The sequence below is a fragment of the Pogona vitticeps genome, chromosome 5 (assembly GCF_051106095.1).
Source record: "Pogona vitticeps strain Pit_001003342236 chromosome 5, PviZW2.1, whole genome shotgun sequence".
Classification (NCBI taxonomy): Eukaryota; Metazoa; Chordata; class Lepidosauria; order Squamata; family Agamidae; genus Pogona; species Pogona vitticeps.
This window is the reverse complement of record NC_135787.1, coordinates 101,304,665-101,327,180: the sequence shown is the minus strand read 5'-3', so window position 1 is coordinate 101,327,180 and position 22,516 is coordinate 101,304,665. Positions and strand designations below refer to the sequence as shown.

Sequence of the window (22,516 nt, the reverse complement as noted above, 5' to 3'; positions counted from 1 at the left end):
GTTAGTATTGGCTGTGAAATGTCTGATCAGGCTATAGGCCAGTGGTGGCGAACCTTTTTGAGGCTGAGTGCCCAAACTGAAAAGAAAAAAAACAACCCAGTGGGCAATGGGCGGCGGCGGAAGAGGAAGTGATGGCAGAAGGGGGAATCCTGAGCACAGAGGTGCCTCCAGACCTCACTCTGGATCCGCCTCCAGTCGTGCCCAACCCCACCTCTGCCTATAGATTGGCTGTCCCAGCACCAGCTGCTCCAGATCCTGGCCCGCCGCCGCCTGTCACGGCACTAGCACTGTGGCTGCAGCTGCCTCAGGTTGGCTGCTGGGGGCAGCGATCTAGCGATTTATGGCTCACGTGCACACAGAGATTTACATCATTTCCCTCAGTGGCTTCAATTTGCCTTCCCTGAGAGCGAATTGTCATAAAAACACTCTGCACATGCTCAGCTAAATCCAGACCTATTAAACACGGGTCAGGAATTTGATCAGATATGGTCACCTTCCAAACTCCTGACCACCCCTTATATCTCATTGACATTTTTGCCATGGGCAGCACCACGATTTCAGAACCAATCCCTTTAATAGAAATATTTTCATGGTCTAACATATTCTGCTTAGGGACTGTATCAGGGTGACATATTGTAACTTGTGAACTAGAATCTTTGAGTGCTACATACTTATTATTATCAACATAGATAACATCTCCTGAGCTACATAGAAGATTCTGATTCCTTTCTATCAGAAAGCACTGAACAACCCTGACCATGGGGGGATCTTGGCTCTCTGACCCTTCTGTTACTTGTGTTGCTATGGCAACAGCTCCACAGCTAGCTTCTACTGCTGCACTAGTTGTTTTATTATGCTGTACACAAAACACCTTCTTAGGGGAACTGGAATCTCTAACTTTATGCTAGCTAACATCCCTAATCTTTTGAGTCTCACACTGAGCCCAAAAATGACCTTTCTCCCCACACATATAATACTGTTTACTGACCTTGGGTTCAAAACAAAGGGCCTTATTAACTTTTCCCTCAGGACTATTAGGTTTCAGATGACTTGTGCTCTGGAGATAAGGGTCTGTCTCCAAAATGGCTTCCAGTAGTTTGGGTACTTCTGAGGTAATCTCTACCAGATGAGGATCCTCTCCTCCTGTCGTCTCAGTTTTCTACCAATTTTTATCAGAAAATCGAGGATCTCTAATCTCACTAATGGAATCAGTGTATTCAGATGCCTGTAATATATTTTTAGGATTTTTGTCCTTCACCAAATAATGCAATTCCCCTAGCAATACTAAATAAAATTGTTCTAAATCAGTTACATTTTTCATTTGACTTTCTCACATTCCATCCATTTGTCCAAACATTGACTCAATTTAGCCCCCACTTGGGCATAAGATTCTTCAGGCTTTTTGGTAAGGGAACGACATTTCCTTCTAAGGTGTTCTGCATTTATGCCAAATCTAGAATGTACCATTTTTCTATGGACCTCAAAATCTCTAGCTTGCTGCAGAGGCATCTTGAGAATAAAGTTGATCTAAATCTCCACTTATTTGTGGTCTCAACACTATCATCTTTTCATCATCCTTAATCTCAAAGTCCCAGCACACTCTCTCAAATGAAATGAGGAAAGATTCAGGGCAATCTCCTTTCCTATATCAGTGAAATTTCTTTATGTCAATTTTTGAGATTTCCCTCAGTTGGTCAAGATGGCGGCGCAAGTATTTGCAGTGGCTAGGCATTCCAGAGATCGGTCCTTATTATGGACTCTACGTGCTCAGGCACAAGTAACTTACAGTAGACAAGAATTATTATCTATTGGCAGAAACAGTTGCAACTTTGAATCGAGGGTCTCAACTTACAACATCCCAGCTGAGCTTTTAAGACGGCCTGCTCTCCCTGTCAGGAAGAAAAGAACACGGAGAAAACGCAAGCAGAAAAGAGGTTGCAGGGCTGGTCTACGAGTGAGGTTAGGCAAAAATCCTCACAAGCCTGCATTGCCAAGTCTTTTTGTCTCAAATGTTAGATCTCTACCCAACAAGATTGAGGAGTTGGAACTTACTATCTCCCTACAGAAAAATATTCGAGACTGTTGCGTTATGATCTTTACAGAGACATGGCTAGATTCTTCCATCCCAGGGGAGGTAATTGAACTACAAGGACGCAGAGTACATCAAGCAGACAGGTCTATTGAATCTGGAAAGAGCAGAGGTGGAGGGGTTTGTGTTTACACAAACGATAATTGGAGCACAGATGTTAAAATAATGGACATTCACTGTTCTCCTGATTTGGAGTATTTGGCAGTGAAATGCCGCCCCTTTTACCTGCCTCGTGAGTTTAATGTTGTTATAATAACAGCAATATATATACCTCCTGATGCTAACACAACCACAGCTTTGAGTTGTTTGTTAACTGCTATCAGCAAACAGCAGCAGGCCTACCCAGATGGAGTGCTGGTGGTAGCAGGTGATTTCAATCAAGCCAATTTAAAGACCGTCCTCCCTAACTTTATCAGTATGTGGACTGTCCCACTAGAGGGGAAAATACCTTGGATCAGGTATATTGTAACATCATGCATGGATATAAGACGAAGCCATTGCCTAGCTTGGGACAGTCAGATCATATATCTCTTTTTTTGATTCCATCGTACAGACCCCTTGTTAAAAGAATCAGACCATCAATTAGAGAAATACAAGTGTGGCCAGTGGATGCAACTGAGCAACTTCAAGATTGCTTTAGGAGCACTGATTGGACACTGTTTGAGGAGGACAATGTTGATACTTATGCCTCGACAGTACTGTTTTATATCAAAAGCTGCATCGATGTTATTGCTACAACAAGACAAGTACGAGTGTTTTCTAACAACAAGCCTTGGCTAAATAGAGAAGTGCGCCTTTTATTAAAAGCCAGAAATGCTGCTTTTCATTCTGGTGATGAACTACAGTATAGAGAGGCCAGAGCTAAACTGAAAAGGGGCATTAGGGATGCCAAAGCTATGTACAGCCAGAGAATTGAACAACACCTTGAAAGTTCTGACACTCGCCGAGTGTGGCACGGCCTACGACAAATCACTGGTCAGAGTAACAAAAACAGTCTGTGTAGCAGCAGTGATTTTTTGGCTGAGCAGTTAAATCAATTTTTCAGCCGTTTTGAGGTGGAAACAGGAACAACCATTATTCCAGCACCTACTGTCCATAATACATCACTAGAATCTACCATCGACAGACAACCACTAGTACTGCAGATTTCAGATGTGAGACGCGCTTTCCAGAATATTAATATTCGAAAGGCAGCTGGACCAGATGGAATCATGGGACGAGTTGTTAGGGGCTGTGCTGCAGAATTAGCTGGAGTTTTTACGGATATTTTCAATCTATCCTTGTTGCAGTGTTCTGTCCCCACTTGCCTGAAGACATCTATTATAGTGCCAGTCCCGAAGCAGTCAGCTGTGGTATCTCCCAATGATTATAGACCAGTAGCTTTAACATCTGTTATTATGAAATGTTTTGAGAGATTGGTGCTGGATTACATTAAGGCTAGTCTTCCACCTTCTTTGGATCCATGGCAATTTGCATACAGGAGAAATAGATCTACTGATGATGCTGTGTCCATCGTACTCCATACTGTATTGAGCCACTTAGAACAACAGGGAACTTATGCGAGGCTGTTGTTTGTGGATTATAGCTCTGCTTTTAACACCATTCTACCAAATAGGTTGTTTTTAAAAATGATCAACCTGGGATTACCTCAGGAGATCTGCATGTGGATAAAGGATTTTCTGACAGATAGGCCACAGTCAGTAAGGATGGGATCCCACCATTCTTCTACCCTGGTACTAAGTACAGGAGCTCCCCAGGGCTGCGTGCTGAGTCCCTTCCTCTATTCCCTGTACACACATGATTGCACCCCACTATATAACACCAATGCAATTATTAAATTTGCGGATGATACGACAGTGGTGGGACTCATAAATAAGAACAATGAGTCTGTTTATAGAAAGGAAGTACAAAGATTGATACTATGGTGTAAAGAAAATCATCTCACACTTAACATCAAAAAAACTAAAGAACTCATAATTGATTTTAGGAGGAAGAGAAATGTACATTTACCACTGTACATAAACGGTGAGGAAGTGGAGAGAGTTGGTAGTTTTAAATTTCTGGGTACTTACATCTCAGAGGACCTCTCATGGACTATAAATGCCAACATGCTAATAAGGCACAGAAGAGGCTGTATTTCCTGAGAATGCTCGGGAAGTTAAATTTATCACAGCATTTACTTCTGTCCTACTACCGTAGCACCATTGAGAGTGTCCTAACTTATGGCATTCTGGCATGGTTTGGGAGTAGCTCTGTAGCGGACAAAAAAGCTCTACAGAGAACCATTAAAATTGCCCAGAATATCATCGGGCTCCAGCTACCAACCCTGGATGACATCTTCACATCCCGCTGTCTGAGGAAGTCACACAGCATCCTGAGAGACTCTTCCCATCCTGCTTATAACTTTTTTGAACTGTTACCGTCTGGCAGAAGATATAGAACAATTAAGACTCGGACCACACGTTTTCTAAATAGTTTTTATCCTAGAGCTATAATTGCAATTAATAATGAGCTTAAAGACCACCAGTAGTGAATAATTAGTTGGACTGTGTTACTTGGCCTGCGGTGTAGATGTTTGTATTTTTAGTGGGGGACTTCTAGTGGGTGGGGAGTGTTTGGGGAATGTTATGTGTGTGCATGTGTCTGGTCTCTGGGTGTCTGTGAATTTCGTTGTATGGTATACTGTGTATATACTTACAATGACAATAAATTATATTATTATTATTATTATTATTATTATTATTATTATTATTATTATTATTATTATTATTATTATTATTATTATTACTACTACTACTACTAGAGTTGTTATTACTATATTGTTTTGAGCAGCAACTTCCAATCTTTTCATCTCTATTTGAAATTCCATTCGTCTTTTTTCATGCTGAAATGCTATTTGTCTGGCCTTTTGCTCAGCTTTGAGTTGTAGTTCCTGAGCTTTCTCTTCAGCCCTGGCTTTGATTTCTAATTCCTCTAATGGGTTTTCATAGCTAGCTCCTGTAATTGGGTTTTCATAGCTAGCTCCTTCAATTTAAATTCTTGTTCTAGTTTCCATTTTTCAAAATATGGAGAGTTTAGAACCCTTTCTCTCTCTGAGCCACCCTCATCAGTCTCCTCCCGTTCTTTGTGCCTCTTGAGGATCAATTTCCTCCTTTACTGGCTTTTTAGTTCTTTTGGGTGGCATAAGTATGTACTTTCTTAATAAAAGGAACTGATTTCTATTGCTGTGTTAGTCAGGCCTCTTTTTAAAACACTTTTACTGCTGTTTTCCTTTTCCAGTATTTTCTGGGGTACTATGTAGCTCTCACTTGGCAGCTAAAGATGGCTACATTTTCTCTGGTCTCACACACAAGCCACAATGTGTCTTGGTCTGAGACAACCTTCTAACCTCCAAAAACAAAACAAATTCTATTTTCAAGCCTCTGCTTTTTTATTTTCCTATCACCTCAGATCCGCTCTGACCCTTGCTTCCACTTTCTATCCACCCACGCTCGCTTATCTCTTAGAGCCTTGAATTTTAAGCTAGCCCACTGGGTCTTTCAAATCCTGCGGTAAAAAAAAGAATTTTTCCTTTAGAGTCCGTTCCCTATCTTTAGTTCCCCCAGATCTGGGTTCAGAAGCCCTGCCACTAAGCTTTTCCATAAAAGCTCTAGCAGGTCACCCACTTCTTCACGACAGACCTTTGACTAAAATGTACCCACAACTCCAGAAAATTTTAAACATTGGCTTTACTGGATTATCTCGTATCCCCCGCTGGGCACCAATTGTGGGGTTCGTCCTTGTGGCCCCTGCTTGTCTTTACTTCACAAAGTCTCACGTCAAGTTTTCTTGCTGCTTGTGTTGTCTTCTGTGCTCGATACCCAGAGGGGTATAGTGGATAGAGTGATGGACTAGGATTCAGGAGTCTTGGGTTCCCCACTCAGGCATGGAAGCTCTGTAGGGGGTAGTAGTGGTAAAGCTACTCCTTAAATATCTCATTCACCTTGAAAACCCTTTTATGGTCACTGTAAGTCGGTTTTGATTTGACAGTTGCAGATGATCTGTGCTAACTTTGATGCTATAAAAAGTGCCTGGTTCATTCACTTTTGTTTTTTCTCATAAATTGTTAGTTTTAAATGGAAAGTGAAAAATGGAAAATAAAGTAGCACTACTTTTGGCATGATTGCTCCAGAAAGCCTATTGACATTCTGAAATTCAATTATTGTATCCAAATATAGCTGCTTTGAGGTAATGATCATTTTCTTCTCCTCTAGGTGCCTCCTTATTGAACGTGATGAACTGAGACCAAATTCGCCATTGACAGAGCGACTTATTCGGAAGACTGCAACCCTTCATGCCTTGGGATAGATTTTGTAGCATCACTGATCAACAATCAGCAGCTTATTTTTATGACAATAAGCAAATCGCATTGTGGGAACATAATCTTGCATAAATCTAAAATAAAGATGTGGAGGCTTGGAGATTTATCAGTACTTCTAGGCTCTGGAGTATTTCCAGAGAAGTAGAAATGAATCAGTCATGAACAGATCTGTTAGCTAGAGAATGCTTCTCATACAAAATGTTTCTGATCTGAAAATGGCAATCAGGCCAAGTTTAAGCCTAATAGAATACAGCCTGTATGCCTTATTTTTCCATTTACAAGACGCCTGTTCCCCACTGTTTTTCTAACTCCAAAATTAGGAAAACTTAGCTTTGATGATTCAGCCTCTGGGCTCAGAACATCGGACATTAGGAGTCCCTGTTGCATTTGAGCTTACAGGCTCCACCTCCAATGAAGTGTTCCAGTTGGTTTCTTCAGGATGAGCTGACATCAGTTCCATAAGTCTCCTGACTGTAGGAAACTAAGCTTCGTGACTGAAGGGAGTCTGTTTACAGAGGCAAGGTATGTGCCATTTTGTTCCCTCCTTAGCTATCTCAGCTTAGTTCCATGTAAAAGATACCCGTCAATTTTTAGGGTAGTTATTTTAGGAAAAAGTGGTGTCTTATACATGGAAAAATACAGTAGTTACAGCACAATCCAATTGAGAAATGAAAGCATTAGTGCTTCAAAAATAAATGAGAGGCAGGGGCATGGTTGTGCATTCTGAGCTTTGGACACTGATTATGCTGCAGGTGATGTAGCTAACACAGACATAAAAATTCAGGTTGGCACTATTGTAAGCTGATCGTTTCATCAAAGGCTGTGCTTGTGTCTTGTGAATACTTGCTATACAGAAAAAGGTTATAATGTATGGAAATGCTTCATTTTTAAAATACTGGTTCCCATATTAACTATTGCAAAATACAAATAGCTAATGAAGGATGCAAACCTGTAAACCTGGAGTGAGCAGCTTACAGCACCAGACAGTAGTGTGGTCCTGCCGCCCGCCCCCCAGGGGGTTGAAGCACAAGCAGTTCTGCTGAAGCCAGGATCTTGCATTCACTTCTTGTTGGCTCTGTCGGATCACTCCATCTATTGCGTGCTGCTCATGCTCTGTCCAAGGCAGTAGAAGCCAGATCATCCTTTCACTTGCTTGCCTAGAATGGCTTGGATGGCGTTTGGCTTTCTGCACCCTAACCTTTGCCTGCATGTGTGGTAGTTTCCCTTTAAACCCAAAAAAGGAACTATCCTGCTACTTATTCATCAGGCTCCTTCAAAAATGTCTCACCTTCTCCCTCAGAACTCGGTGGGTGGATGTTTTCTCATGTCCTATCACTGAGGTCAAAATAGAGTGGGGTAGATATACTGGGGTTGGGGGCATCATAGGAAAGCCCCAGCAGCTGTCACTGCATCTGGATTTCACAAGGTATGTAAGAAAGAATGGGGCAGGTCTAATCTCTGGATGGTACCTTCCTTTCCTCCCCATGAATTCCTGCCTGCCCCAGTTCATTATGTTCAATAAGGCGGCACCTAAAGGAAGGGCATACACATGGAAAGAGGGTGTGTGCAAATGTTTTAAGTCTCCTGGGGAGACCCTGCACTTCTGAGTTTGCAGCTACATTACTGTCTCCAGATAGTGTGAGACTAGACTGACCAGGGCAGTGAGGAGTTGCACCCCAGCACCTGTTCTGTTCACTGACATGAGAGTAAATGCCATTGGACACAGTGAGACTTAATTCTGAGTAAACTTGCCAAATAGAGCACTATAAATTTCTTCAGTGCTCCTCCTTTACCTTAGAGGAGATAATCAGGTTTCTGACTCCTAGATGGAGCCAGCTACCTGTACCTTGCACTGTACAAGCCATTCTTCATAATTTCTTTAACATACAAGTACCTAACTGAATCTTGAGCTCCAGCAAATCGCTGAGTCCAATTCTGAACACAGGGTGTGTGGAAAAAAGAACTTTACTATTGCTATTTCTGATTATCCACCCACCTTATGATGAACTTCAAAGAAAAGTGGTGTAAATGGAAAGTATGTGCTATGAATGCCTATTAAAAACTTGGTTAAATTAAAATACAGCCCAATTGACTTGTTGGCTACATTGATGATGTTACTTTGCTTCTAGAAAGACCAAAGCAAAAAGCCCTACACCTGAACTCCCAATAAACTATCAGAGGATTTAATTGATGCCCAATAACCCCAATCTTCCTCCCGAATAAGTAGTAGGTGATACCTTTATAGACCACTGTGACAGACAGGTCAGTAACCACTCCTGTCCATCACAATAGAACCCTGATATATCAACCAATGGGTGAACAGAAGAGGTGGGACTAAGGATATATAAGAGAATGGATGACAGTTAAAGAGCAGTTAGAGTCTGAATTGGGTATCAGATAGGGATGAGTTAAGGACTTCAGTTAGAGAGAAGCAGTTTAGGCAGTTAGGGCCAGACTTGTGTTAGAGAAGAGTAATGGAGAGATAGAGAATAAGACAAAGAAAGTACAGATATTGTATGGTTTATGGTTATGATTGGAAAGAATTAGAAGTGAAAAGAAATGAATAAATACCTTGATTTAAATGATTCTGCCTAAGCAAATGTTACCAAAGCACAATTTCTTGAATGAATAAAATAAGACCATCCATGATTCACTTTACTTGATTTACTAATAAACACTTAAATAAACATTGTTTTATTGAATAACACTGATTGAAGACTCATATTTAATAGAGTGAGGAATATCTCCTCTGGTGGCAGCGGAAAAGGGTTGAGAAATAAATGTCATGGCCAAAAGTGAACCTGGGTTGTGTGGAAGAACAAACAGGGGAGCTGGGTGTGTGTGACATAAAGTGGTGAGCAGCGGGTGGGATTCGAATGAAATCCAGTGAGCCAAAATAAAGTGAGATTTATTAGGTTGGCCACGAATGAAAAAGAAATTCTCTCATTCTAAGAGACCTGGTTGTCAATAGTTCAGGAGTAGGAAACCCTAAAGCGTAAGGCGAATAGCTTGATAGGGACTCCTGAAAGTGTGGAAAGACAAAGGCGGGAAAAGGACTCTGAGATTTCTATACTGTAGTTGAAAGTTTACCTCAAGCTGAGAGTGCGAGGACCAAGAGGGCTAGCTTTAGATCCCAAAGCTATGAGAAAGGGAGCACTGAGGGGACCTAAAAGTGGGAACCAAGGTCTTAAAAAAAAGGAACAGCTGAGGTGAAGATAACTCAGGCTTACAAAAGAAAAATATTGCTTGAAATAGCTGGGTGGCTGGAGGCCAAAAAGATACAAAGTAACAAACACAAGGAACAGGGAAGGCTGAAGCCCAAAGATACAACGTAGTGCTCTTAAGCTGCCAAAAGAAAGCTACATAGTTTAAATCTCTAACACAGAAAAAAAGAGGTCATTTTAAACAGAGGCTTGCATAGTGGAATTGGTGAGAAAGCAGCCTACTAATTTGATAATATAAACTGTTAAGTATGCCTTCCAAGAAAGGGAAGACGACAGTTATGGAACTTGCTGAGAGTCAGATTTTACCTCAGGAAGGGAAATTTCAGACCAAGAGGGCCAGGAATATGAGGACCCAAAGGAACAGGAGGGTGCCTCACGGAGAGAAAACTCCCTAGAGTTTCTAAAAAGGAAAATAAGAGAAAGAATATGAATTCCAGTTAAAACAATTAGAAAGGAAAAGGCAGATGCCAGAGAAAGTGAGATGGCCATGGAATGAGAATATGAAAAAGGGCTGAAGCCAGACAGAGGGAAATGAGGGAACGAGACAACACCAATTAAAAATGAAACAATTAAATTACAAATCCAAAACTATAATAATGATTCAAATCCCGAGGGGAATATATCAAAAACAGCTGAATATATAAAAGAAGTAAGAAACTCAAATTATTCTGAGGAAAAAATTGGAGGGAAAGATTTGGATGAGAGAAAGACAGAACCCAGAGAGTGCCTCAAAGATCAACTGACAGTTGGAAGCCATTTTAGAGAAAGACCCTCAGAGCAGTACCAACAGAAGGGCAAAAGCTTTGAAGGGCAGGAAGACAGAACCCCTTTCAATGAACAAAGAAATTTAAAAACTTGTTTTGCTTGTGGGAAACCAGGTCATTATGTCTCAAATTGTGAATTTATTAAAAACAAAGAAATGGGACAACAGAAAATAGTGGGATTTGTACCTAAAAAGATGTACTATATCCAAAAGCAGGATGAGGATTCTAAAGTAAGCCAAGATGGTGGTGATTTAACTGACAAAACTGTAACACAGGAACAACTGCCTCCTCTAGCAGAAGTTGTCCACTGTTATTGCATTAAAACCAACAGGGAATTGAGGAAGTCATCTGGAGAAAATATTTACATTAATAATATCAAATATCTAGCATTGACAGACTCTTGTTCTCAGATAACTATATGCCATGCAGATATTATTCCACAGAAAGATATCATTACAAATGAGAAAATTTCAGTTAAAGGAATTGGGACAGAATTAATTAAGTTACCCATGGCTAAGGTGCATATAAGGTATAAAGATTGGGCTGGTAAATTTAAAATAGCTGTTTCAAATCAGATCCATATGCCTTGTTTAATTGGTTTAGATTTGATTAATTATATCAAGACTGTTATAATCACCACACACTCACAGACAGAAAACATAGAAAATCTTTAGGGAAATAGTGAGGTTCCCAAGGAAGTTATAAGTGTCAGTCAATCACCTGAACTTGCAGGAGATATAGATATAATAAAGTCTCAGAAAAGGAGTTTTAAACCAGAACAAGAAAATGATTTTTTTCTTTACAACAATCTTGTAATGCAGTAAAAGAAGAACCAATAATTTCAGAATCCCCTAAAAGATTCTTTATAGAGAGAAATGTCCACAAACAAATGTATATCCCTTTTGAGTGCAGAGAGATGTCTGGGGTTGAAAAAGAGGTTTGGAATAAGATGAGACATGTTAAAGGGGGTTTCATATATATAAGCTCGCAAAATAGTCAGAACACACCCACTACAGTAACTAGAGAATATGGGGGAGAAAAAAATTTGCTAGAGAGTCAGAGAAATAAATGGGTAGAAGAAAGCTGTAAAGGTATGAGAAAGCCTAATGAAAGGAGTTTTAACCAGGAGATAAAGGAGAATAATAGCTTAAAGGATTGGTTAAAAGAGTTTCAAAATATCACTCTATTATTCTCTGAAAGTCCTGAAAAAATCTATACAGACAAAGATCTTGTAACTAATGAAAACTCCTTAGTGATGACTCCTGAAAAAGAGTAACTTACATGAGGATCAGGAAACATCATGCTATTCTGAGATAGTGAAACTGAAAACTTTAGAGAGAAATAAATTAAAGTCAGCAGAAGTAGTATCTAAGGAAAAGATACAGCTAACTGAAAAAGCTGATAATTCTGTCTGCACCCATAGCTAAAACCAAGCAACAAGAAACCCTAGCTAAGAAATTGGAGAGTAAAGAATTAGAACTAGAAAAAAATTAAATGTGCATCTAAAATTAAGCAAGTAGATAAAAGAAATGCAAGGAGTACTAAGTAAATTTACTCTAGTCATAGAAAAAATAAAAGAGGATAGAGTGAAAGCTATGAAAAGAATAGGCTATACCCAGCATGGGGAAATAAATGCCAGATATATAGCATCTCCTTTAAAAATTATAAAAGCTAGAAGAAAAGACAAGAAGATCGAGAGGTTGAGCAGATGTAAGGAGACCCTGGAAAAGCTGCAGAGTACATTTAAAAAAGTCGGCATATTATCCAGAGAGGTCATTGTATCCAGAGGTCATGTCCAGAGACGTCATCGTATCCAGAGACCTTGTGTCAAAGAGACGTCTTCATGTTGTGAGAGTTCCAGAGTGTTTTCAACATCGCTGTAGCAAGATTCGAACCAGGAGCCGTGCAGAGCCAGGCAGACAACAAGAAAGACCGAGCAGGTGAGAGACAGTTAATTGGCAACTGGAAGGAGAGATTGATAATTAACGGGACATTGCTGCAAGAAAGTTGGTCCTTTTCTTCAGGCAGCCCCTTGTTTTCGGCGGAAAATAAGTCAGACTGAGTCTTTATAACATTAACATGGGAACTTTTATTCATCTCCTCTCCCACCTGCACATCTTTAAAAGGGTTTAACGGTTTCAAACTTGGCAACAGGCCATGGTCAATAACATTTAAACTTTGGTCAAACTCCCAGGGAGTTACAGGCGGCGGATCCCACAAGATCCCCGCGGCTCCTTCTGAGGAGGAGGGAGACTCCTCATGGCACAAATGGTCCCACAGCACTTGTGTCGGTACCATCCTCTTTCGTCGGGACCTTCGTGCTCCTCAGCTGTCATCCAGGCACGTTCGCGTTGAATCTCTAGCTCTCTGGGCTCCACAATTACATTCCACTCCTTTACTAACTTGCGCAGGAAAGTCTCAGTCACAGTAGGTGGATCGGGCAACAAGCCACCTTCCTTCAAATGGGGAAAATCTCTTAACAACCCCTGGTAGCGGACCCTTTCAAAAGCTCTCTGTCTGTCCTCCCTCTTCTTCCTCTCATAAGCCTCCACCACTGAACTGAACCACACCACCCCCTCCTCGTTCTTATACCCCCCTCCAACTGTCACTTCAGACTCCTCCCACTCTTCGTCTGCCAAACACACTTCTATCTTCACCTCCCCCTCTTTCTCTTCTGTCTCCTTTCCCTTTTCTTCTTTACTTTCGCCACTATCTCGTTGACTCTTTATTTCATCCTCTTTTTCCACTTTTACTTCTGCGGACGGCACACTCTTATTCTCCACACCTTCACAATTGCAAAGAAAGAAACTTTATGTGAGGTTGCGAACTGTGAAACATAAAACCAACAAACTAGCAAGAGGGACACTAAATCTGAAAGACTTTTATGGTGAGACCCAAAGCAAAAGAGAGACTCAAAATAAGATTGCAGGTGTATGGTCTCGAAGACCCAACGAATAACAGAAAGCAATGAGAAGTGGTACAAGAAGACTGGGGGAAAAAACTTAGTATAACGAGTATTAGAAGTGAAACTGTAATCAAAGGTTCTGGTTATGTTTTGCAATGTAGTAATGTAGCATTAGGCAACGTAGTGTTAAAATTGATGACAAGTAATAAAGAATGAAAAGGTAAATGTAATAGAATGCAAATTGGTCAAAAAAATTAAAATTTTATCATTGCATGGAAAAAAATTGTAAAAAATATTTTACAATTTAAGTTATATAGTATAAGAAATGTTCAATATGTAATAATATAAGTAATAAAAATGGTGCTACTGTACATGTAATGGAAAGTAAAATAGAAAAAATCAATTAAGTTTAAAAGAGGTAATAGAGAAAATGTAAATGTATAAAATGTATAACTGTTCAATGTTTAAAGGTTTGTATATTGAAAAATTTAAATTCTCTCATACGTTGTACATGAGGGTAAATCACTGTAGAGTTTACCCCCATGATACAAACTTTTCCAAGTGGGGAGGTATGTGACAGACAGGTCAGTAACCACTCCTGTCCATCACAATAGAAACCTGATATATCAACCAATGGGTGAACAGAAGAGGTGGGACTAAGGATATATAAGAGAATGGATGACAGTTAAAGAGCAGTTAGAGTCTGAGTTAGGTATCAGTTGGGGATGAGTTAAGGACTTCAGTTAGAGAGAAGCAGTTTAGGCAGTTAGGGCCAGCCTTGTGTTAGAGAAGAGTAATGGAGAGATAGAGAATAAGACAAAGAAAGTACAGATATCGTATGGTTTATGGTTATGATTAGAAAGAATTAGAAGTGAAAAGAAATGAATAAATACCTTGATTTAAATTATTCTACCTAAGCAAATATGAATGTTACCAAAGCACAATTCCTTGAATGAATAAAATAAGACCATCCATGATTCACTTTACTTGATTTACTAACAAACACTTAAATAAACATTGTTTTATTGAATAACACTGATTGAAGACTCATATTTAATAGAGTGAGGAATATCTCCTCTGGTGGCAGCGGAAAAGGGTTGAGAAATAAATGCCATGCCCAAAAGTGAACCTGGGTTGTGTGGAAGAACAGGGGAGCTGGGGTGTGTGTGTGACAGCCACTAAAATATGATATAATATGTAAGCTTTCATGGATCAAGACCACTTCATCAGCATGACGAAGTGGTCTTGAGCCATGACAACCTGCATGTTGTATGATTTTTTGTGGCCTGCAATGGTATCAACTGCTCTTGTATTTTCTGTTGACCATATGCCTCCCTTTTATTTCAGTTACTAATTAAGCTAGGGTTGGGGGAGATCCCATTACTTTATCAATCACTCATAACATGGAAGAACTTTTGTGTAATAGAACATTTCCTTGCATATCAAAACAAAACTGACCATCTGAGTGTACTTTGTAGTAGCAGCTCTCATCCATGGGCAGTTACATTCAGCAAAGATGAATATGTCTTCCAAGCTTGTCATTTTTTTACCAATTAGCTGCTAACGGCCTCTCACCTTATTTGTGAAGTGTGGACTGCTGAACCAGTTGAGTTCCTGAGCCTACTGAGGGTCAACATGTAAGTCTCATTTGATAAGACTACAAATGGCTGACCTAGTCAGCAGTGAAAAGGCTAAAATGATGCAGGAGCAACTAGGACTTAACCAAACTTTAGTCCTGAATACAGCTCTGTATGTCTGGCCCTGCACATATTTTAATTGGAAGCCCCCATTTTCAGTAAGGCTGCATGTAGAACTGCAGTCTGAATACATTCATGTATCTGTGTCTAAAAATACATTCTATAAGTACATGATATATTCACTTTGTTTAATTCTGACAATTTAAGAAAGACATTTGGAAGGGAACACCTTTCCTGCTGAGAAGGGTATATCTCAAGCTGGAGTGTGGACATCCTGCGAGGCAGTTTGGGCAGAGTCTCCAGTGGCAGAAACTGGTCTCAATCATAGCCTGCTCCTGCTGCATGGCATCAGTGCCTTGCTTTTGAGGTAGAGATCCCTTGCCGTGGAGATGGGACTTGCCAACCCTGTTTCTTGCATTGGCTGAGCAGGATGGGCCCCAGGGAGAGGGCTGTGAGGGAATGCAGAGTGGAAGGTGGCTGGATTCATGCAAAACAATCCTTTGCTGACACTGCCTACCAAATGTACAAAAGATAAATTACCAGAAGTAATGGTCCTGAATCCTTGGCAATTGGAACTGGCAACTGGTTATTTAAGAAAAAGAGAAAGCCAAGAGTCTCAGTAAACAGAATGCTCCTTTCAGCATCATATTTTATTATGTGGAACACACCCCCTTAATTTGGCAAAGCTAAAGCTTAAGGCTATTGATTACTATTAAAAAGTGAATGGATAGAATAGAAATTATCATGCATAAGACCTGAAGATAAGCTTTTTTAAAATTACGTCACACAAATATTTTTACTTATTTTTAATTCCCCCCGAAATTTCAGCACCACCGCCCAACTTGTATTTCCTTTTCTATATAGGGAAAGCTAAAAAGAGAATGCCAGCTAAGATAAAGGTAAAACTATGAGAGCCAATTAAATAATTTTCTATAAAATAAAGGTAAGGTTTGAATTATTTAAGTCAGTATGCTACTGGGCTTCTCAGCAGAAGTTTTACCAGTGGAATAACAGGATCACACTGCTTGTACAAGGCATTACTAATGTGCAACAAAGATACAGATATGGAGGGTGAGTCTTCTGTCCCTAGCACTACTCAGTGAATGGCAAAGTTTGCACAGTCACTGCGATACTGCCTTATTTGCATTGGCAGGATTTCTTCCTTAATAGAAAACAATTTTTTAAAGAATTCTTGGATCACAATTTCAGATGCCAGATCTATGTGATGTGCATCTTTACAAATACTTTATCCATGTGCAGGTAGTTATGATAAGTATTTCCCCAAGAATAAGTGCAGCAACCAAAGGTGAAGACAGTCAACCTGGTGCCCAAGTAGAAAGAGGCACACAGATATGCAGGTCGGTGCATTACTAGTTTTCTTGTGTTCGATCAACATCACTTAATGAAGTTGTTTCAGAAAAGGCTTTGGCTCTGATAATTAACATAAAACATCCTCTATATCTAACTATATTAATTACCAGAGAAACTGATTATTTTTCAGATGAAACAGAAGATGTAGATACGTCCTTCCATGGATCTAACGCCATGGACTAATTTTCATACCGTATGCTAGGCCAGCAGAATAGATAATCACAACCAGCCAAGTCTTATACCGATAAAAACTTGAACTGTACCAGGGAGAACAGGAACGAGAACAGGAACTTTATGCGATACAATGTTCAGTTGTCCCCTAGCACAACGAAGGCTAATATCCATCATGTAGGACAGAATATACACATAGTGGTTTGTCCTACTTCATTTGATGTATGAACTATCCATCCATAAAAATCGCAATGGATTAAAACATTCAAAGGACTCTTACTTGCTCTTTAACAAATGAAATCAGCAAGATGGATTAATTATAAGAATGCTGGAATTCTCACAGCTTTGTCTATGATAATGGATTATTCAGCGATCAGTTTCTTCTACCACAACTTAACACTGCTGATTTAAACAACCCATCAAAATATATTCCCTATCTTCCTCGGCAATAATTTCTTACTTCTTCCTATTTTGAAGATATACGTATGTTGTTTCCTTTAAATCTATTACAGAAGAGAAAAACTTTTAGCATATGACATAACCTGTATAAAATGAGAGGAATTAGATTCTTTTTTCTTGGATGACTATGATAAAAGACATTTGTTTTCTTTTTCGCTATAATGGATCATATATGCAGGATATATCTGATGCTTCTCAAAGATGACAAAGATGGATGGGTCTGCTATATTATCCACACAGCTATCGTAACAACTGAGCCTGTCATATGATTTTGGTGGGGGACGAGTATAGGTTGCACGCCCTACAGTGAAATCCCCAACCAGGACTCGAGCCACAAACATAATCTTCTCTTTTGCATCACGCTGGCAGTAGTTGTGGGAATACTGTGCGTCTCTGGCAAAATAGCTTCCTAGGAAAAAGAGAGGAGCAAAAATGAAAATACTACGGTTCAGGTAAACTAGTCCTAATACATTGGTCTCCAACTGAGTTTTGACCCCAGCTCCCATTATCTCCAACAAGCCTGGGGAAGGCCTGACACAAACAGCCAAGTACAGTTAGTTAATCATGGAATTGACTCTAGTTTTGCCAACTGACCAACTGGCACAGTTTTAGACCAGTGATGTAATATTGCCACCAGCTTTGATGCACAATTAGAGATGAGCTGAAGGTACTTTGTGCCCCTTCATCATAAGTTGTCTGTGTGGCAGCACAGCTGCCACACGTTCCCTCCCCCCTGCCGGCTCACCCACTGGCTTGCTGGTATGCCCTGCTACTTCCCTCCTGGTCCTGCAATCTTCCAGTCTGATCAGGAGCCCAGGCTTCCCTTTTCTGCCTCCTCCAGCAGCTGGGCACTCAGATGAGGAGGCAGGGCAGGGATTCCTACAGTGCCGCCTTTGAGTGGCCAGCTGCTGGAGAAAGCAGAGAAGGGAAGTCCAGGCTCCTGCTCAGACCGGAAAATCTTGTGACAGGGAAGGACCAGCAGGTCAGTGGGTGAGCCAGTGGATGGGAGGGGAGGGGTAGCTGTGTTACTGCACACATTATGACGAAGGAGTACAAATTATTTCATGCCCACCTCTAAACACAAGGCACAAATATTAACCCAAAGAAGTGATCAGAAATTTTCTCCCTTCTGTTGAAGAAAAAAAACATAGATACTATTTGTGTCCAGTGGACCATATAGTGAATGTCCTTATAGTTCAATGTTTGTTTTTAACTCTGAATTGATGGGGTTTGATAAGGTGGGATGCAGAAATATTTTAAAATATATAATTCACTTACTGGATTTCTAAAATTACAGTGATTGCCTAGCTGGCATTAAGGGCATCATACATTAAAAACCCCAGAAATTATAGGGCATACTTCTCTTGGACATTCCCCTGCATAAGCTCCATTGAAATGGATAGTAGCCGTACATGCCCATACTCAATGGCATTAAAGAACTGAGTATGGAAATATACTGTTGCTATTCATTTCAAGAGTGTTGTGCCCTGTGCTTTAACATGAAGGGAACCAAGCACTAAAGTGACATTTTAAGGTTGAAAGGAAATTCCTTATGCAACTGCACACGGGACTCTCACTAAAATGGTAGACTCAACCAAACACAAAGGCTAAGCAAGAAGTTTTTTATTCTGCATCTTCTTAAGAAAAAAGGAAAACTGGAAATTCCCACTGAAGTTAGAAGTAATAATTCAATGTCAGGTTAATCAACCTTGAACAGAGTTTTTACTGATGCCTCATCCATCACCCCTACCTTTTCCAAAGACTGTTCCATTGGTCCCACAGATTCTCCAGTCAAAGTTGTCATTACAGATGGTTTCCAGGTTAGAAGTGGTCCCATGGAACAGGAGCTTCTCATCAGCACTCCGCCCTCCTCTTTTCTTCTTCATCTGCTCTTTTTGCCTGGTGTGAAACAAATGTCTCTCATTTTCCTGTTAACTTTCAGGATGTCAACTGCCAAACCCTTCCATAGAATTTAGAACACAAGACAGAACTATTGCTTAATGCTGGACAGACTGACAGTTACTCCCAGCCTGGAAAGGCCCCTCCCAGTCAAACAAGCTAGAAGGCTGCATGCAAGTCTGTAAACTAAAATATAAATTATTACCCATTTACTGTAAAATTTTACACTCTTCACTGTGACAGGGACTTTCAACATGTATTTTTGTTACAATTTAGGAAAGCAGATGGAAGAGAAACAGGGAGAAGTTGCATGATTTGCTTCATGGATAAGAAAACTTCCAGGGAGAAAAGGAAAAACAGAAGGGAAAAGAAACAGCCCTGCCCCAATGCTTTTTCACTCCTGATCACACAGACATTCCCAAGGCTGATTTTCAGTAGCTCACCAAACTACTGATGTGCTACTCAGGCATTCATCTCCTAATGCATCAAGGAAAGTGTGGGGGCAGCTCTACCTCTTTAACAATGCTAGACACACTGGCAATGCTCCCAGGACACTATGAAATCTCTGGGTCCAAAGGCATCAGATTCATTGCACATACTTTCCAACACTGGTATGGGAACCCCGGCCAGTCAAGTGAATACCTAGAGGGGACTGGAAGGTTGTATGTTTTTGTGTAACACCTAGCTTGACCTTCAAACTCTCCCTTTAATGGTAGCCAGGATAATGGGATAAAATTGATACAAACCACTGGTAAACTTGCCAAAGGGATGGGTTCTGGATTCTTCTTATTCTGAGGATGATGTAATTGCTCATTGTCTTTTGAAAGAGATATTCAATGTTCGTATATTCAGGAGACAGTTTGTTGAGTTCAACAGTCTAAAATCATAAGAAGTTAGATAAACCTATTTGCTTTACTCTGGAGAAAATGTAGCCTAGCATTTTTAGTGAACTTATTTCCAGTAGTTATATTTATTTATTTATTCATTCATTCATTCAATTTATATTCCGCTCCCATTAGTGCTGCAGCACTACTCTGGGCAGGTTACAATCTCATAAAATAGAAAACACAAATGAAAATAGAAGTTGTATTAGAATATAAAAAGAGCCATACAGTACGTTATAAATTTAAAGCTATGATAAAGCAGGAAATTCACAGGTAAGTCATCTGTTACAAATGGCCATCCAACCTCCGTTCAGATACCTCCAATGAAAGAGAGTCCACCACCATCTTCTGAGGTAGCCTCTTCATCAACAAATACCTATTAATTTCAGGAAATTTCTTCCATATATTCAGACAAAATCTAATTTCTTTAATTTGAATTCACTGCTTTGGGTCTTCCGTCTGTAGCAACAGAGGACAAGTTTGCTCCATCCTTCCTGTGAAAGCCCTTAAAATATTTAAAGATGGCTACCATATTACCTTCTCAGCTTTCTCTTTTCTAGACAAAACTCTCTCTGCATTCTTAACCATTCTCCACAGGGTCTGATTTCCAGAAATGATTCTCATCTTGAGCTCCCCAGTAACTGATACTCAGAGGCATATTGCCTCTGATTCTGGAGGTGATATAAAGCCACCTTGACTAATCGCTATCAAATTTGAAATGCTATAACATGCTTATAATTTTTACATCAGAAATGGAGAGGCTACCTATTTCACTTGGAGAGTAATATTCATGCTGCTCCAAGATTGCCCTGTTCATTTCATTAGTTAGAGATATATTCTGCCTATCCTCCAATGAACTGAAGCTGGCATGCATGGCTCTCTTCCTTTAACAACCTCATGAGAGAGGTAAGACTAAGAATAAATAAATAAGAGAACATGACTGGCCCAAGTTTACCCAGTAATCCTGAGGATTCAAGAAGTGACTAGAACACAGATCTCCCAAGTCCCAGTCCAACACCCTGAATACTCCACCGCACTGGCTCTAACTCATCCCAATTCCCTCCTTCCCTTTTCCCTGCCACAACTTCTGTGAACCTCACCCATGAACATCCAACATCAGATTATTTACTTTATACACTGTGTGCATCCTGTTTCATTGCTGACTCTTTATTTTATAAAGTTAAGACTTGAGACTACACAGATACCACTTTCCCATTTAATGCTAGAACCTATGAACACCCAAATAAACATGCACTGGATAGGTTATGTGGTGCAGTTCGTTATTTCTTGTTTGTCTCTTTATCCATCAAAATCTTCATACAATATCAATGAAGAAATCCTTGTAGGTTGAAACAAAAAGTTGGTTCCATATGTCAAGCTGCAAGGTAGGTCTTAAAACTGGAATTGTTGAAGGCCCGAAAGTAGGGAGTGCCACAATGCTTCCTTGTCTCCTAACTCAATAGAATGGTCCATTTGAGCATAATGGATGTCAACCAGAACAACTAATTTCCATTTCTAAGGATCTGTTTAAGCTCTTGCTCTGGTGGTGAGATATTCATAATTTAAAATAAGTGGGCAAACTGCTGCTAATTATGGCATACATCGATATAAAGCCACTAGCATTATACCAATGTATGATGCTAGTGGCTTAATCTATGCAATTCTCTCTCAAAAATTTCGCAAAACGGAAGTCACTGTAGCTACCGGCCCCCCAGGAGAAGCATCTTCACCACATGTGGTCTCAGAGGCAAAGAGTGCATGCTTCACCATGCACAGGCTCAGGCCGCAAACACAACAATTCAAGTAGCGCAACCAGCGCCGCTTGGCCTCACTGGATATGAAGTCTGTCTTCTATTCTGTAACACACCGTGAAGTCCCTGTACTGCCACACACTCCTCTCCCATTTTCTGCACAGTCGTTGTTTTTAATCCTTTCCAGTCCTCCGCCACTTTGTGTGTGCTCTAAAATATACCTCCTGCAACCATTGTACTACAGAAGACTAGCCTGGGGAGCCTTACCATTCCACAGAGCTGACATAAAGACATAAGCAATCTCCTTTTCTAATATGCACTTGAACATGAAAGCTCAGGACATAGTATATTACCGTATTTTTCCGTTTACAAGACGACCCAAAGTATCAGATGACCCCTCCTTTTCTAACCCCAAATTAGAAAATTTGCATGCTCGCACCCCTTTGATCCTCCCGCCCTTTCCTGGCTGTGTTTCCTGCTTGCTAAGCCCTGTGGAGCTTAGGAAATGGGTAATGCAGCCATGAAAGGGCAGCATGCTCACGCCCCTTTCATCCTGACGCCCTTTCATGGCTGCTTCAGGATCAAAGGGGTGTGAGTGTGCTGCCCTTTCATGGCTGCTTTACTCTGTGGCTTCGCAAAAGGCAGGGAAAGCAGCTGCCTGCCGTGCATAAAACAACCCTTAATTTTTGGTCTAATTATTTAAGTAAAAAGTTTACACGGTAAAATACGGTATATGGCCACCTCTGCCCATTTTGCCTTTACAACATAAGCTCCAGAGAGTGAGTTGCCCAATAACTGCATAACTGTGAGTCTCATCTGCACCCACCTACATCCACTACATCACACTTGAACTCTGATGCCCAGGGCCAAAATCAAAAGGCTGAAATCCTGTTGCTACACATGGACCCCAAAACCCTTTGAGCCAGACATCTATGATAGCTA

General features: G+C 40.4%; 2 protein-coding genes and 1 long non-coding RNA gene across 11 annotated transcripts in view; 1 reads left to right on the top strand and 2 right to left on the bottom strand.

Annotated features, from left to right (window-relative positions):
- TTC38 (tetratricopeptide repeat domain 38) overlaps positions 1-14,377 on the top strand; it is a 97,042-nt gene extending 82,665 nt beyond the window's left edge. For all 3 annotated transcript variants that reach the window (XM_073000903.2, XM_073000902.2, XM_020785768.3), the window contains one exon: positions 6,343-14,377. In XM_073000903.2, the coding sequence (XP_072857004.2) occupies positions 6,343-6,436 (94 nt within the window). In that variant the 3' untranslated portion in view covers positions 6,437-14,377. The remainder of the gene's footprint in view (positions 1-6,342) is intronic.
- Positions 5,072-7,450, bottom strand: LOC144589477 (uncharacterized). The gene is made up of 2 exons (XR_013545613.1): positions 7,399-7,450; positions 5,072-6,023 (listed from the first exon to the last, which is right to left on the bottom strand). It is a non-coding gene; the product is annotated as an uncharacterized LOC144589477 (long non-coding RNA).
- The window catches only part of LOC110074963 (protein mono-ADP-ribosyltransferase PARP12), a 33,607-nt gene continuing 25,410 nt past the window's right edge, over positions 14,320-22,516 (bottom strand). For 4 of the 7 annotated variants that reach the window (XM_073000897.2, XM_073000896.2, XM_073000898.2 and 1 more), the window contains 3 exons: positions 19,686-19,816; positions 18,791-18,939; positions 14,320-17,449 (listed from right to left, as the gene is read on the bottom strand). In XM_073000897.2, the coding sequence (XP_072856998.2) occupies positions 17,166-17,449; positions 18,791-18,939; positions 19,686-19,816 (564 nt within the window). In that variant the 3' untranslated portion in view covers positions 14,320-17,165. Of the gene's footprint in view, positions 17,450-18,790; positions 18,940-19,663; positions 19,817-22,516 lie in introns of those variants that run through there. The other 3 variants (XR_012087530.2, XR_013545600.1, XM_073000900.2) reach the window with 2 other exon arrangements.